At 55.3% G+C, this 12,621-nt stretch overlaps 1 protein-coding gene across 1 annotated transcript in view; it reads right to left on the reverse strand.

The window, feature by feature from the left end:
• CACNA1B (calcium voltage-gated channel subunit alpha1 B) overlaps nucleotides 1-12,621 on the reverse strand; it is a 197,155-nt gene that overhangs the window by 32,636 nt on the left and 151,898 nt on the right. Inside the window, exons 27-31 of the mRNA XM_081237354.1 lie at nucleotides 11,233-11,370; nucleotides 10,300-10,501; nucleotides 9,930-10,094; nucleotides 9,503-9,613; nucleotides 9,058-9,141 (exon numbers count right to left, since the gene is read on the reverse strand). Of these exons, the coding sequence (XP_081093480.1) occupies nucleotides 9,058-9,141; nucleotides 9,503-9,613; nucleotides 9,930-10,094; nucleotides 10,300-10,501; nucleotides 11,233-11,370 (700 nt within the window). The remainder of the gene's footprint in view (nucleotides 1-9,057; nucleotides 9,142-9,502; nucleotides 9,614-9,929; nucleotides 10,095-10,299; nucleotides 10,502-11,232; nucleotides 11,371-12,621) is intronic.

Consider the following 12,621-nt stretch of genomic DNA (forward strand, 5'->3'; position numbering starts at 1 on the left):
CTACAGCTACCCTGGGGGACGGCTCCCGGGTTCTGGACAGTGCCACAGGGAGAGGGGGCAGTCGGCAGGCACGAGGAGGGACGGCTGAGGTCCAGGTCAGCAAGCAGGCAGACGTGAACCTCGGGCTGTGACCCTGGAGGGTGTACTCGTTTCCCTGCAGCTCCCTCACTGGCTCGTGCTGGGGCAAGAGAACCTCAGGGGCAGACAGGACGGATGAGACACATCCACACTCTCTATCTGAGCCCCGCGGGCCTGAGGACTCTCAGGTGAGCCAGTCGCCTCAGGAGGACGGGCACAGGGACGCAAGGGGGGACTGCCTACGGTGCCAGGGGACCCTTTGTACAAGACGGTAAAGCACAGCAAGGGGGTAGCTGCCACCTCAGGGGTGTCTGCTTTCAAACCACCTGCGCAGGTGGGTCTGGAGGGGCCCAGACCAAAGCAATTTGCTCAGACGGTTGGGACAGACAAGATTTCCTGAAAATACTGGGGGGAAATATAAGCGTCTGGGTAAGAAGGAAGAGACGGAGGCCACAGATGGCAGCGGAAGGCGCTGTTCGTTCCAGTTACTGGATGCGTGAACGCAGCCCCTTCCTACTTTCTGTTGAGACCCAGGTCCCACCCCTCCTCCCCGGCTTCTCTCTCGGGGCTCCACGGGCAAGTAGGAGAGGGTGCAGGTGCCAACAGACAGACAGCCCTAGAGAGCCGTGAGGGCGGAGGTGACAGCGGCCACAGATGCCGCAAGCACAGTGTGACAGGCTGAGCGCACCATGGCTGCCCCCGGGCACGAGCCGCCAGACACCACCACGCAGACTGCATGCGGGACGGCAGGGGCAGCAAGCACACAGCGGCCTCCCCCTGGCTGAGCACCGTCACCCCTGGCCTCAGCCAGCCCCCTGGAGGTGGATGCAACCTGCCCCGACCCCCCAGAGTCCACGGTTTCCGCTGCACCCACGAGCAACCCCATCTACTTCCAAACCAGGCCCCTCCTTAGGGCCCCTGCCGCTGAGCCAGGAAAGGTCAGCATCACAGCCCTCAACACGGAGCTGATTTACGCTGAGGGGACACTGGGCCCCAGCTCCACTGAGTGCCAGCTTCCACCTCCACACGATGCAGGTGTTAGGACATCATGCCCGGGGGCGAGGAACCCCCGAGAAAAGGAACTTACGGTGGACTGAGCACTGAAACGCCGCCACAGAGGCAAACGGAGCCCAGGCCGAGGCCCACGTCTCCTGCATCCAAGCGCATCACTGCCTCTGGCCAGAGTCACAGCACAGTGAGGTGCCCCCCCTCACACCGTGCACGTGTCGGGGGACCACACACGTGCCAGGGATGAGGTGCTCTCCTACTCAGCTTCGTTCTCAAGGGGACCAATGATGGGGGAGAGACAGAGAGAAGGAGAGAGAGCCCACACACGCACAGTATCCTGGACACTGGCGTGAAGGCAGAGGAGGGCACAGAGCAGGCGGACGGGAAGGGCCGAGCAGAGACCTGGTGCCATGAGCAGAGCCTGTGCGAAAGACGTGGCCTGGTATTTCGGCAGCATCAAACAGCTTTTTCTCAAAACTCAAGCTTTTTTGCTCTGATTGTGAAACCCTTTATCACAAGCATTCACTTTCTGTAGCAGCAATCTCAGAATCTGCTACTTTGCACGAACTTGCAGTCATGGCCTCAGCTCACTCTGCTCCCAGCATCTTCTCTCTCCCCTCACCCGGAAGGAGGCTCCGTCCACACCACCTGCACGGGCTCCACACAGGCTCGCTGACCAGGGCACACAAGAACCAGCACCGCTGGATGAAGGCCCAGACCTCTGCTCCCTCCTGGGGCAGAGCCCCTCTTTCTACTCAGGCCAACCCCCCCGCCTGGTGCCCCCCCCAGCCAGGCCCCCACGGAAGATACGTCCAGCAAGGACCCTACAGGAGACCTGGTCAGAGGCCACTGTGCAGAGCCAAGTCTACTTAGCATGCCAGTGGAGACAGCAGAAGGGAGATGACTGTGCAGCAGAAACCATGGACTTTTCGGGGACCAGGTCCAAACTCACATCCTACAAAACCTCCCCAATTCTGAGCCAGCCTCATCACTTACCTGCCTCTCACTCAGAAGCCCCTACCTCCTCTCTCAGCCCAAGGCCCGTTCCTGTGATCAGGTGGTCCCTGGGGGGCCCTCAGAAGCCCCGGCTAGACCCCAGGAGCCAGGACAGTGCGTGAGAGGCCAGAGGGGCAGGTGCAGCTGGGCTCTGAGCACAGGAGGTGACAGGAAGCAGGAGAGCGGAGGACCAGAGCAAGCAAAGCGAGGAGTTTTAAGAACTGTTTAAAGTCATGAAACCAACCGTTTCCTATATGTGATGTTTTCATGGATGGATATTTGCGTATTATTTACAAATTGGGATGTTTGAGCAGCAGGCGCACAACATACAGACGGAGACATGGTTTTCGCATTGTATGTTGGTTGGGTGACGTGAGTCAGCAGGTAGGTGTGGGTAAATCAAGAACAGAAACAGAAAACAAAAGAGAAAATGAGTCACCGACACAAGCAAAACTCAAACTCTGAATACTTCACTGGAAATTTTTAGGATTTTGGTAAACTTTGCATATTTTGCTTAAAATGTACCAAATCAAAACACATTTTTGAAATCTGTAGGTTATGCAGACAGGGGCATCATTTGCATTTCGTTTGTAATGCAAATCCAAAGATGACTCGCAAACACTGATTTTTTTATTTCCAGGCAAAGAAATCAATGTCAGTTTTATGCTTGCTTAGAGTGCGTTCTCTACGCGAACCTGGTTAAGACTGTTGCTCTATGGTGATTTTTAAGTCGGGGGTGGGAACTGACACTCATATTTTTGCCTAAGGAAAAAAAAGTGCATCCACAAAGTAACATATGAAGTGACTACAATGGAGAAAGAAAAAAAGACACCGAAATCCACAAGACGGCTTCCTTTCACCTTTCCTCCTCCAGGCAGGACAGGGTGAAGACTGCCCTCTGAAATCACTAGTGGCCGGGGCAGCTGAGCTTTCAGACCAAGCAGCTTCTCAGCCCTCCCGCCAGCCCTGCTGGGCGTCCAGGATTGGTGGTGGCTACCCTGGAGGTCTTGCTGGGATTAAGTTCTCGAACATCTGCAAGCCGCCCTCCCTCGAGTTTCCAGCAGCTGAGGGGCCTCTCTGCGGGGAGGTGCCCCTGGGAGACAGTGCCTCTGCGACATGAGCCGGGCACCCCTGCCTGCCCCTCCTGTGGGTGCCCTCCCAGCCGTCACCCCTCTGCTGAGGGGGCACACATACGCCCAAACCCCCAGGGCTGTGTCCTTGCAGTTGGGAGCCCAGTGTCTGGATGCCTTTATCTGGGGCATAAAGACTCCTGTGCCCAAGGAGGCGGAGAGCCTAGGCAGAAACCACGCTGGGGAACTACTTCTGGGTGAGAAGAGGTGCACAACGAAGGGGCGGCGCCCGGGCAGTGCTGCAAGGCCAGCAGCCGGGGGAACAAATAACCGTGTTTTGTTGTTAAGATGGCAGCTTTCAGCTTTTTGCCTGGATCATTCAGATTACTGACTTTTCAAAACCATGAAACATCTCACGTAAACAAAAGAATACGTGCAAGTATATGTACACGCATGTATTTTAAATAAAGGTAATAAAATATCCATGTATTCATCACCCAGCTTAAAAAACGGAATGTCACCATTACTTTGGAAGCCCTTCCTGTCTCTCTCTTCCCCAGATGTAGTAACTATCCTTCATTCTTGTTAATAATCGCTTTTCTTCACTGTTTTACCTCAAACTCTTAAAACACGTTTATACCTGCCTGTTCTTAACTCTGCGACGGGATTAGACTGTACGTGGCCCTCTTGGGCTCAGGCACACCTGTGCTCTGACTCTGAGCAAACACCGCTTTGGGAAAGTATCCTCTTGATAAGGGGGCCATTCACCGTGTCAATAAACCACTTCTGCCGCCGCTACTGCGAACAACGCTGCCATGAACATCAAACGTCTCCAGGTTCCTTTGCCAGGCACCCTGGGCAGGCACACACGCCCACCCCTCCAGAGAGACGGAGCCGACCGACACCCAGCAGCAGTGTCCACATCCTCGCCTACAGCCGGCAACCTCAGGGTTTCTGTTTGACAAATGCTGGGTGTGGAATGGCATCTCAGTGCCGTTTCACTGTGCATTTCTTTGATTACAAGTAAGGTTGAGTATCTCTCTGTGGCCATTTGTGTTTTCTGTCTTGTAAGACGCCCCACCGTACCTCCTGCTCCCAGAAGAGCCTTGCACCTTCTGGACACTAACCTCCACTGCGAGCCTGGAAGGCCTCCGCCCTCCAGCCTTGCTCACTACATGTTGGCCTCACACTCTTCTCCCCCATGGATCTCAGCCCATCGCATCTTACAGGCTCACGATCCCTAGCCTTACGTCACTGGCCTGAGTCCCCTCCGGCTGCCCGCTGGACGACTCCTGGGAGGACAGCAGGACTGAACTCTAACATGGACCAAGTGCAGCCGGGCCGCCCTCAGCAAACCTGTTCCTCACAATTCCCTCTCTTTTCAGTGAATGACAATCCACTTCTCCAGGCACTCAGATGACAAAGTATGAGGCCATCCTTGCCTCATCTTTCACACCCACGTCTGCAGCTCTAACTGGAAATTACACCCAGAACTTGACAATGTCTGACCGCATCCCAGCTCCCAGATCCTCTCCTGGCTCACAGCAGTAACGCTCGGCCGCACACACATCCTCCAAGGCCCACTACCCAGTTGTCAGCACTTACATCTTTGTTTCTGAGAGCTTTCCCAGGCCAGGACACAATACCCAGGCCCTAACATTAATGAAGGGTGAACTGCTGAAAAGATCATTCTCTGGCCCCCTCCCCTCAGCAGCCTTCAACCCGCGGCGGACAGCGGCGGCTGGGAGAGCCCCGGGGTGGTGACGGGAGCTGACTTGACAGTGCCTTGCCCGGGCTGCCTGCCTCTCTGCTGGCTTCCAGATGAACGACTTGCACCACATTCTTGCCTCAGGGCCTGTCTCTGGGGGAACCCGGCTACGACAGCCCTGACTGGGCTCGCTGGCTCTGCCTGTGCCCTGCACAATATTCTCAATAAAGCTGCCAGGGCTGTGGTCTTACACGCCAGATCGTGTCACTCCTCTTCACAAAACCCTCCAAATCCTCCCATCTCACTCAAAAGAAAAGCCAAGGTTTACCGACTGCAAGGTCTTCGCTGTGCAGCCACAGCGCCCACCCTTCCTTCACCCCTGGGGCGGGGGTCTCTGCACTCGCTGCCCCCCAGCTGTCACCTGCTCGGGTTCCTTGCGAGCCCAGACTTCCTGACCCGGGGTCGCCATCTCAGTGGCACACAATCACGGCTCCCCAGTGTCTCACACCCTCTCTGCTTTGTCTTCTCCCTGGTCCCTGTCTGACACCACGTGTCTCTCCCATTAGAACGAGTGGGGAGTTTCATCTTTTGTCACAGCACTTAGAATGGTGCTTGGCACATGATAGGCGCTGCATAAATATTTTAACATGTATACGTGAAGGAATGTGATGCAAATATCCTTCCCCTGTTCATGGATTGACCTTCCTCCTTTTGATACACAGAAACTGTATATTAGCCATTTTTTTCCAGTTATGGCTGGTGCTTTATATATATTTTGCTTAACAAATCAGTCCTTATCTCAAGGTCTTAAAAATAATCTCTTGTATTTTCTTCTAAGAGTTTTAACGTTTTTGTCTCTTATATTTAAGTCTTTTCATCCATTTGCAGTATTTCTGTGAATGGTGCAAACTAAGATCCAGTTCCTCTTTTTCCCTGTACTGATCATCAGTTACGCCCACAGACGGTCACACACCAGAGTTTCCACACGCGAGTGGGTTTGATTCCAGGCTCTTGGGCTACTCCACACGGTCTAAACTGCTACAGCTTTGCAGGAAGTCGCCTCCCTGGCACGGCACCCCAGGAGCACCTTCTTTCTATTAAGTATCTTGGCTATTGGGGAGCCTTTGCCCTTCCTTATAAATTTTAGAAGCAGCTTGTCAAATTCCAAAACAAACAGACAAACAAACAAAAAGAAAAACAAAATCATTGGTGCTTTTATTGAAATTGCATCGAATCTACAGATCAATTGGGAGAAACTGTCTTCTCTATGACACTGACACTACTTATTAATTAACATAATGTATAACTCCATCTATTCAAGTCTTGTTTAGCATCTTCCAATAAAGTTTAGTAATTTTCCACAAAGAGGTCCTGCACACGTACCTTGTTAGGTCCATTGTCAGGACCGCTGGCGCCGTAATGAAACGCAGCAAACTTACTTGAGCCATCTCACATTTAATCCGTTTTAGATTATTCTGGATTTCATCCACAGACAGCTCGTCTTCATGGGCCATGTGCCACCAGCCCAGCAACAACCCAGTGCACCGTGGAAGTGCTACATCCGGGGTCACACCTGGGCAAGCCTAGAGGGCACCGTCACACGACGGCTGGCCTGGCCCCCACACCGCTCACCTCTGTGGCACCACTGTCTCTCCCTCAGCTCACCCCTCCCCAGCGCATCATGGGATGATCACTAAAGGTCGAGGAAACACTCCAACCTGGTTATGGAGGGACTGGCTTAATACATTGGTGCAGGCCTCACCAGAGCCCCAGGCAGCGTCGGCCTGAAAGACAGTGGTGAGGCCGAGCTCTGGTGATGTGCCCGACCCGCCAGAGTACGTGTGTGTGCGCGTGTGTGTGTGCGTGAAGTTGCTGGTGGTAAGGACCACAGGGTCCTAGGCAAAGGCTACAGCTTGGTCAGGCCTCTGGAGGGAACAAAGTTTGTGGCAGAGGCCACCTCTGGATGTGGGAATGGGCACCATGTGCAGGTCTAGGCATCATATGTTAACGTCCACCCCGGACACCTACAGCCGTAGGGACACGAAAACCCCATGCGCCTTAGGCTGTGTGGACAACAGATGTCAGCAAGCCTCTGTCCTCCCAGCCCCCGCTCACACGGCAGACCCACAAAGGCAGTGACTGTGATGGCTGGGATGAAGGCTGTGCCTGGCAAGGCTGACCCAGCCATGGCCACTACTGAACACCAGCTCGCTGTGAGCAGAGACCACCTTTAGGCCTCTACAGGGAACCACGCCTGGAGCTGTCACTCAGCCACTTGGTGGTAAGTTGCCTACCTGAGAACCTTTCACCCGGAAGCAACAGTGATTTGTCTCAACAAGGATCACTCATATCCTGGGTGCGGGCCTGCCTCTGCTGATGCACTAGCGTCAGAGATTTACCAACAGGGGATGCCACATGCCATCAACTCAGAGCAAGCGGAGGCGGGGCAAAGGAGCAGGAGACCCAGGACACACCGGCATGTCACACTCCACATCACTCAGGAGGTGTCACTCTGATAAAATGCTGAGATGGCCTCTTACAGGCACAGAAAAGAGCTGGCCTGGTGGGGCACCTCAGGGGGTTTGGGGTGCTGCACTTCAAGATGAACTAACGGCCAACAGACATACTGGGTGCCTGACCCGTAAACCGCATGGATCCAGGAAGCAAGGGGCCGAAGTGGAGGTGGCCCCTGTCACCATGACTCCAGCAGCCCATTGGGACTTTGTGTCACCATCCCCACAAACTCAGGCTAGGCGCATCTTGGGGTCCTGACTCAAATGGGCTGGAGACCACTTCCACTGTGGTACCCAGGAAGGCCGTGGCGGCTCCTGTCGCTCTGGGTTCCCCAGAGTTTCCATGCTGGCCCTGCACAGGGGCAGGGAGAAGTCCGTCTGGAAATCAGGGGCTCCCAGGGCCTTTCTAGAGGTTCCTGGGACCAGTCTGAACTGTGTCTGGACCATCACAGCAGCCAGAGCCACACAGGGTATGGCAAGCAGGGCCCAGGCCGCACAGCACAGAGGGCTGGGTCACCTGGCAAGACCAGCAACCAGAGCAGCAGAGGGCTGGCCACAGGTGAGGGGACCCCAGCGATGACGCAAACCCCCAGTCCGGCAGCAGGCGCCCTGCTATCAACCCCGTCCTCCCAGAAGTCGTGACTAGCACCACCCTGAAGACAGCAACGCGACCCGACGTGAGGTGTGGGCAGAGCCAGGGTGAGCCAGGGCTGTGAGCAGATGCCCCCACCCTGCACGTGGCCCTTCACCCGCAGCAGTGTAGGCGGCCAGAGCTTGCTTCGCCTGCCCTCGGGGCGCTCGGGTGTCTGGGAAGCGACATTCCGGGCACAGCCTTTAGCCGAGGACTGGTGGGCACAGAGGTAAGAACTCTGCAGCTCTGAGGTGTGACCCACGCCGTCTCCAGGGCCCCTGGGGGACCCGATTCACCGGCACCTCTGGTCCTTCTCTCCCCATCCACCTCCCCAAACCTCTCTCCACGGGTTCTGCCTCGGAACACATCCTAAGACATAACTTTTACAAGAACCCTCACCTTGGTGTCTGTTCCTAGAGAATTCAACCTAAGAAAAATAAATGTGGTTTTTGCCATTTAATTCTAACTTAACGTGTTGTGCTTAAAGAATACTGCTTTATGACTCAGATTCTTTCAAATCTGTTGAGACAAGTTCATGTTCTAGCCCTCAGTCAGTTTTTAGATAAAATTCATGTATTTTAGTAAGAATAAGAATCTCCAGCATGTGCACACACACACACACACACACACCACGTATATGTAAAACAAACCTAATACTTTAAAATATTCTAAATTCTTACTGGTTTTAGTTTGTATCTTTTTGGCACCAGTTGTTAGATGTGTATGTATTAGATACACACAAATTTAGGAGATCCTTATCTTCCTGGTCACTTGTTACCATGGAGCTCCCAGGTGATTCTCAGGCCACCGGCCCAGAAGACCTCCTGGGAACCAATTTCTTATCCAAGAAAAAGCATTTGCCGAGAGGACCCCCCCCCCCCCCCGCCAAACTCATCCCCACACTTGCCTCTGGAGAGGAGCTTCCATCTCCAGAGCTCATGGGGATCTGCTCTGGGGGAGGCGCTAATGCCATCAGGGCCTGGAGGCTCAGTGAGGGAACACCTCTGGAAGGAAACCACTTGGGGCCCTGCGGGGCCAGGAGATGCTACTTACCGCAATTTCTGTTACTAAAATATCAGTAATACTTCCCAACACAGTGACAAAGTCAAAGACGTTCCAGGCGTCTCTGAAATAGTTCTGGAGAGAAAGAAGGGCAGTTAGTGCTGGGGCCGGTGAGGCTCTGCCAGACAAGGAGCTGCGGGAGGTGGCCTCTAGTCAAGAAGGCGGTGAGTGCACAGATGCACCGCCGCCGCAGGTGAGAGAGCACAAGGCCACGCATCCAGAGGCAAGGAGCCCGGCCCCACCGCTTCCAGGAGCAGGGCGGGGGCAGAGGTGCGGGCAGACCCCGGCAGCCCCCTCCCTGGGGCCCCTCCAGGGTCACGTGTGTTCTGGGGGTTCTGGGAATCCCCAGCTCCAAACGGTGGGCCCCCGAAGGTCCCCTGAAGAGGGGGAGCCAGAATGCAGAAACCTAAAGGCCAGGAGGGGCCAAGGCACGTACCAGCACCCCGAAGGCGATGATCTTGAGCACGCACTCCATGGAGAACATGGACGTGAACACGATGTTCAGACACTTCAACATCAGCTCGTACTCGTAGGGTGCGTCATAGAACTGCCCGGGGAATGGCTACCGTTGGCCCCAGGCCTGGCTGCCCTGAGACACCCCACGGGGCCCACGATGACATCCCCTCACACTTGCCTGCTGCACGGGGACCCCCTCCCGGTCCCCCTTGTCTCCCAGAACCTTCTCACGATCTCAGCCCACAGACGACTGGGGGCCCAGGGCTGTGCAGGCACCCTGAGCTGACCAGCACCCGGGGCGACGCCCACTCCCGCGCATACCCCACAGGAGGAGGCCAGCCCTCCACCAGGCTGGAGTCGGGTTCCCACCCACGGGCGCCGGGGTCCACCACGCAGGCCCCACGCACCTTCATCATCAGCACCACAGTGTTCAGGGCTATCAGAGCCATGATGAAATACTCGAAGGGCGGCGAGACCACGAACGTCCACGTCTTGTACTGGAACGACTGCTTGTTCTGGGGCATGTAGCGCGTCAGGGGTCTGGCGCTGATGGCGAAGTCGATGCAAGCCCTCTGCACAGGAAGGGAGGGGCGGGGGAGCTGGGACCCTGCGGAGCCCCTGCACACCCCCCGCCCTCATCCAGAAGGCCTCCTCTGGGCAGCCCTCCCTGCCCTGTGCTGGCCAGTGGTTCCCACACAGAAGGGGCGCCCAGGGGCCCTGCCTACACTGCCCACTGGAGGGCCCGCGAGGAGATGGAGTGGGAGGGGAGCCGCCTACCTCGTTCTTCTCCAGGCTGCATTCAGACATGACCTTGTCCCCCTGCTCCTGGAAGGTGATGATGATCAAGGCCACAAAGATGTTGACGAAGAAGAAGGGGAAGACCACGAAGTAGACCACGTAGAAGATGGACAGCTCCATGCGGTACCCAGGGCTCGGGCCCTGCTCCTCGTAGGTGGCGTCCACCGAGTGTTTCAGCACCCTGGGCCAAGAACCAGCGCCAAGCGTCAGGGGAGCCCAGGAGGGCACGGCCCCGGGAAAGACGAGACCGTGTCACAGGTGAGGCTTCTGCGGCTGAGCCCCGAGACGGTGCCACGTGCGGGCCAGGCCTGCTCCTCAGGAGGGCCATGGCTCCGGGCGGGGGCCTGTCTCGCCAGTAGGGCTGATACTCAGGGCTACTGGGGGACCTCCTAGAGGATGTCTCAGTGTGCCTGAGGTCCCACCCCCTGGAGGAGAGGTGGGAGAGGTCCAGCAGTCCTGCGCTGCCCGGCTCTCTCTCACCTCACACCTGGTAACCTGCCCACACCCAGCTTCACCTGTCGCCAGAAAGCCTTGGGCTAAGCGGGGTCTCCTGGCAGAGCATCGATCCTGCCTTCTGAAGGGTGGTCTCCTCAGCCCCAAAGGAAGCCCCCGGAACCCACGCATCCCTTGGGCTCCCCTTAACTGCGGCCACAGGCTAGCACAGGGAGACGCCAAGGGGCCCATCTTCCCTCCGGCCCCCAGCCACTAAACAAGGGTTTTCAGGAGGTCACGGTGCTGTGCTCTTGGCTAATCTCCTGCTCCCCAGGCTGCCCACCCTCGAAGGGCAGGCCCATGTCTCAGCCGGTAAGTACAAGAGCCCGGGGGGTATTTGCTTAGTGACGGACACAGAGTCTGAGCTCCCCGCTCTGGCTGCCCCTCTGCTCTAGCCTGACCAACCAGGGGGGCACTCACATGGGCCACCCTTCCCCCGTGGACACCGTGAACAGAGTCAGCAGGGCCCAGAGCACGTTGTCGTAGTGGAAGTCGTATTTCTTCCACTGCCGCGGCTGAGCTTCCACCTCCTCCTTCTCATAATCCAAATACTGGCCCCTGGGAGTGGGAACACAGAGGAAGTCAGAGGTTAAAGACAAAGGATCCAAATAAACCCGTGTCTGCGGTCATCTGAATTTTGAAAAGGGTCATCCATTCAGTGGAGAAAGAATGGTCTTTTCAACAGATGGTGCTGAAACCACTGGGTATCTACAGGTAAGAAAATAAATGTGGACCCCACCTCACTCCATGTATACAAATTAGCTCAAAATGGATCAAAGACCTAAATGTAAGAGCTAACACTATAAGACTCTTAGAAGAAAACACAGGGGGCCTCAGAAAAGAACAAATAAATTGGACTACATCAAAACTGAAAGCTTTTTTTGTGCTTCAAAGGACATCATCCACACACAGAATGGAACAAAATACTGAAAATCATCTATCTGATAAGGGACTTGTATCAGGGCTATATTAAGAACAATAACAATCGGTTATAAAAAGGACGAACAACCTAATTTAAAAAATGGGTAAAAGATCTGAATAGACATTTTTGCAAAGAAGACCTACAAATGGTCAATATGCACATGAAAAGAGGCTCCACATCGTGAATCATCTGGGAAATGCAAATCAAAGCACAATGAGACACCACTTTATACCCACTAGCACGGCTATAATTACATTTTTAAAAAGGAAAATAACAAGTATTGGCAAGGATGTGGAGAAATCGCAGACATGCTGGTGGGAACTCAAAATGGTCCAGCCACTTTGGAAAACTGTCTGGCAGTTCCTGAAACTGATAAAGAGAATCACCACGTGACCCTGCAATCTCACTTCTACGTTCATACTCGAGAGAAATGAAAACACCTATCCACAGAAAAAGTTGTACACATGTTCAAAGCAGCAGTAATCACAACGGCCAACATGTCCACCAACAGATAACTGGATCAGTACAATGAGGTGTAACTGAAGAAGGAATAAACATCTGGCCGTTAAAGGGGACGAAGTACTGCACAGGCCACAGCAGGAGGCACCTCCACAGCACTAGTGGTAGAAGCTGGACACACAGGACCCCAGATCACAGGATTCCGTTTATGTGAAGTGTCCAGGACGGCATCCACACGGTGCCACCCTCCCCCTCACTCCTCCTCCTGAGGGCGCCTCTCCTGTCTGCTCTGCTGGGGCCCAAGGCCCCAGGGGGACGGGGAAGTGGCTCCAACCCCGGGGCGGCCCTCTGACCTTAGGGCCCAGCCTGGATCTCGAGGGCCGACGGGACGCCCGGCAGTGGCCACGCGGAGCTCCCTGAGGTGTGCG

Source organism: Mesoplodon bidens (assembly GCF_964165515.1).
Source record: "Mesoplodon bidens genome assembly, chromosome: 6".
In the NCBI taxonomy this organism is placed as follows: Eukaryota; Metazoa; Chordata; class Mammalia; order Artiodactyla; family Ziphiidae; genus Mesoplodon; species Mesoplodon bidens.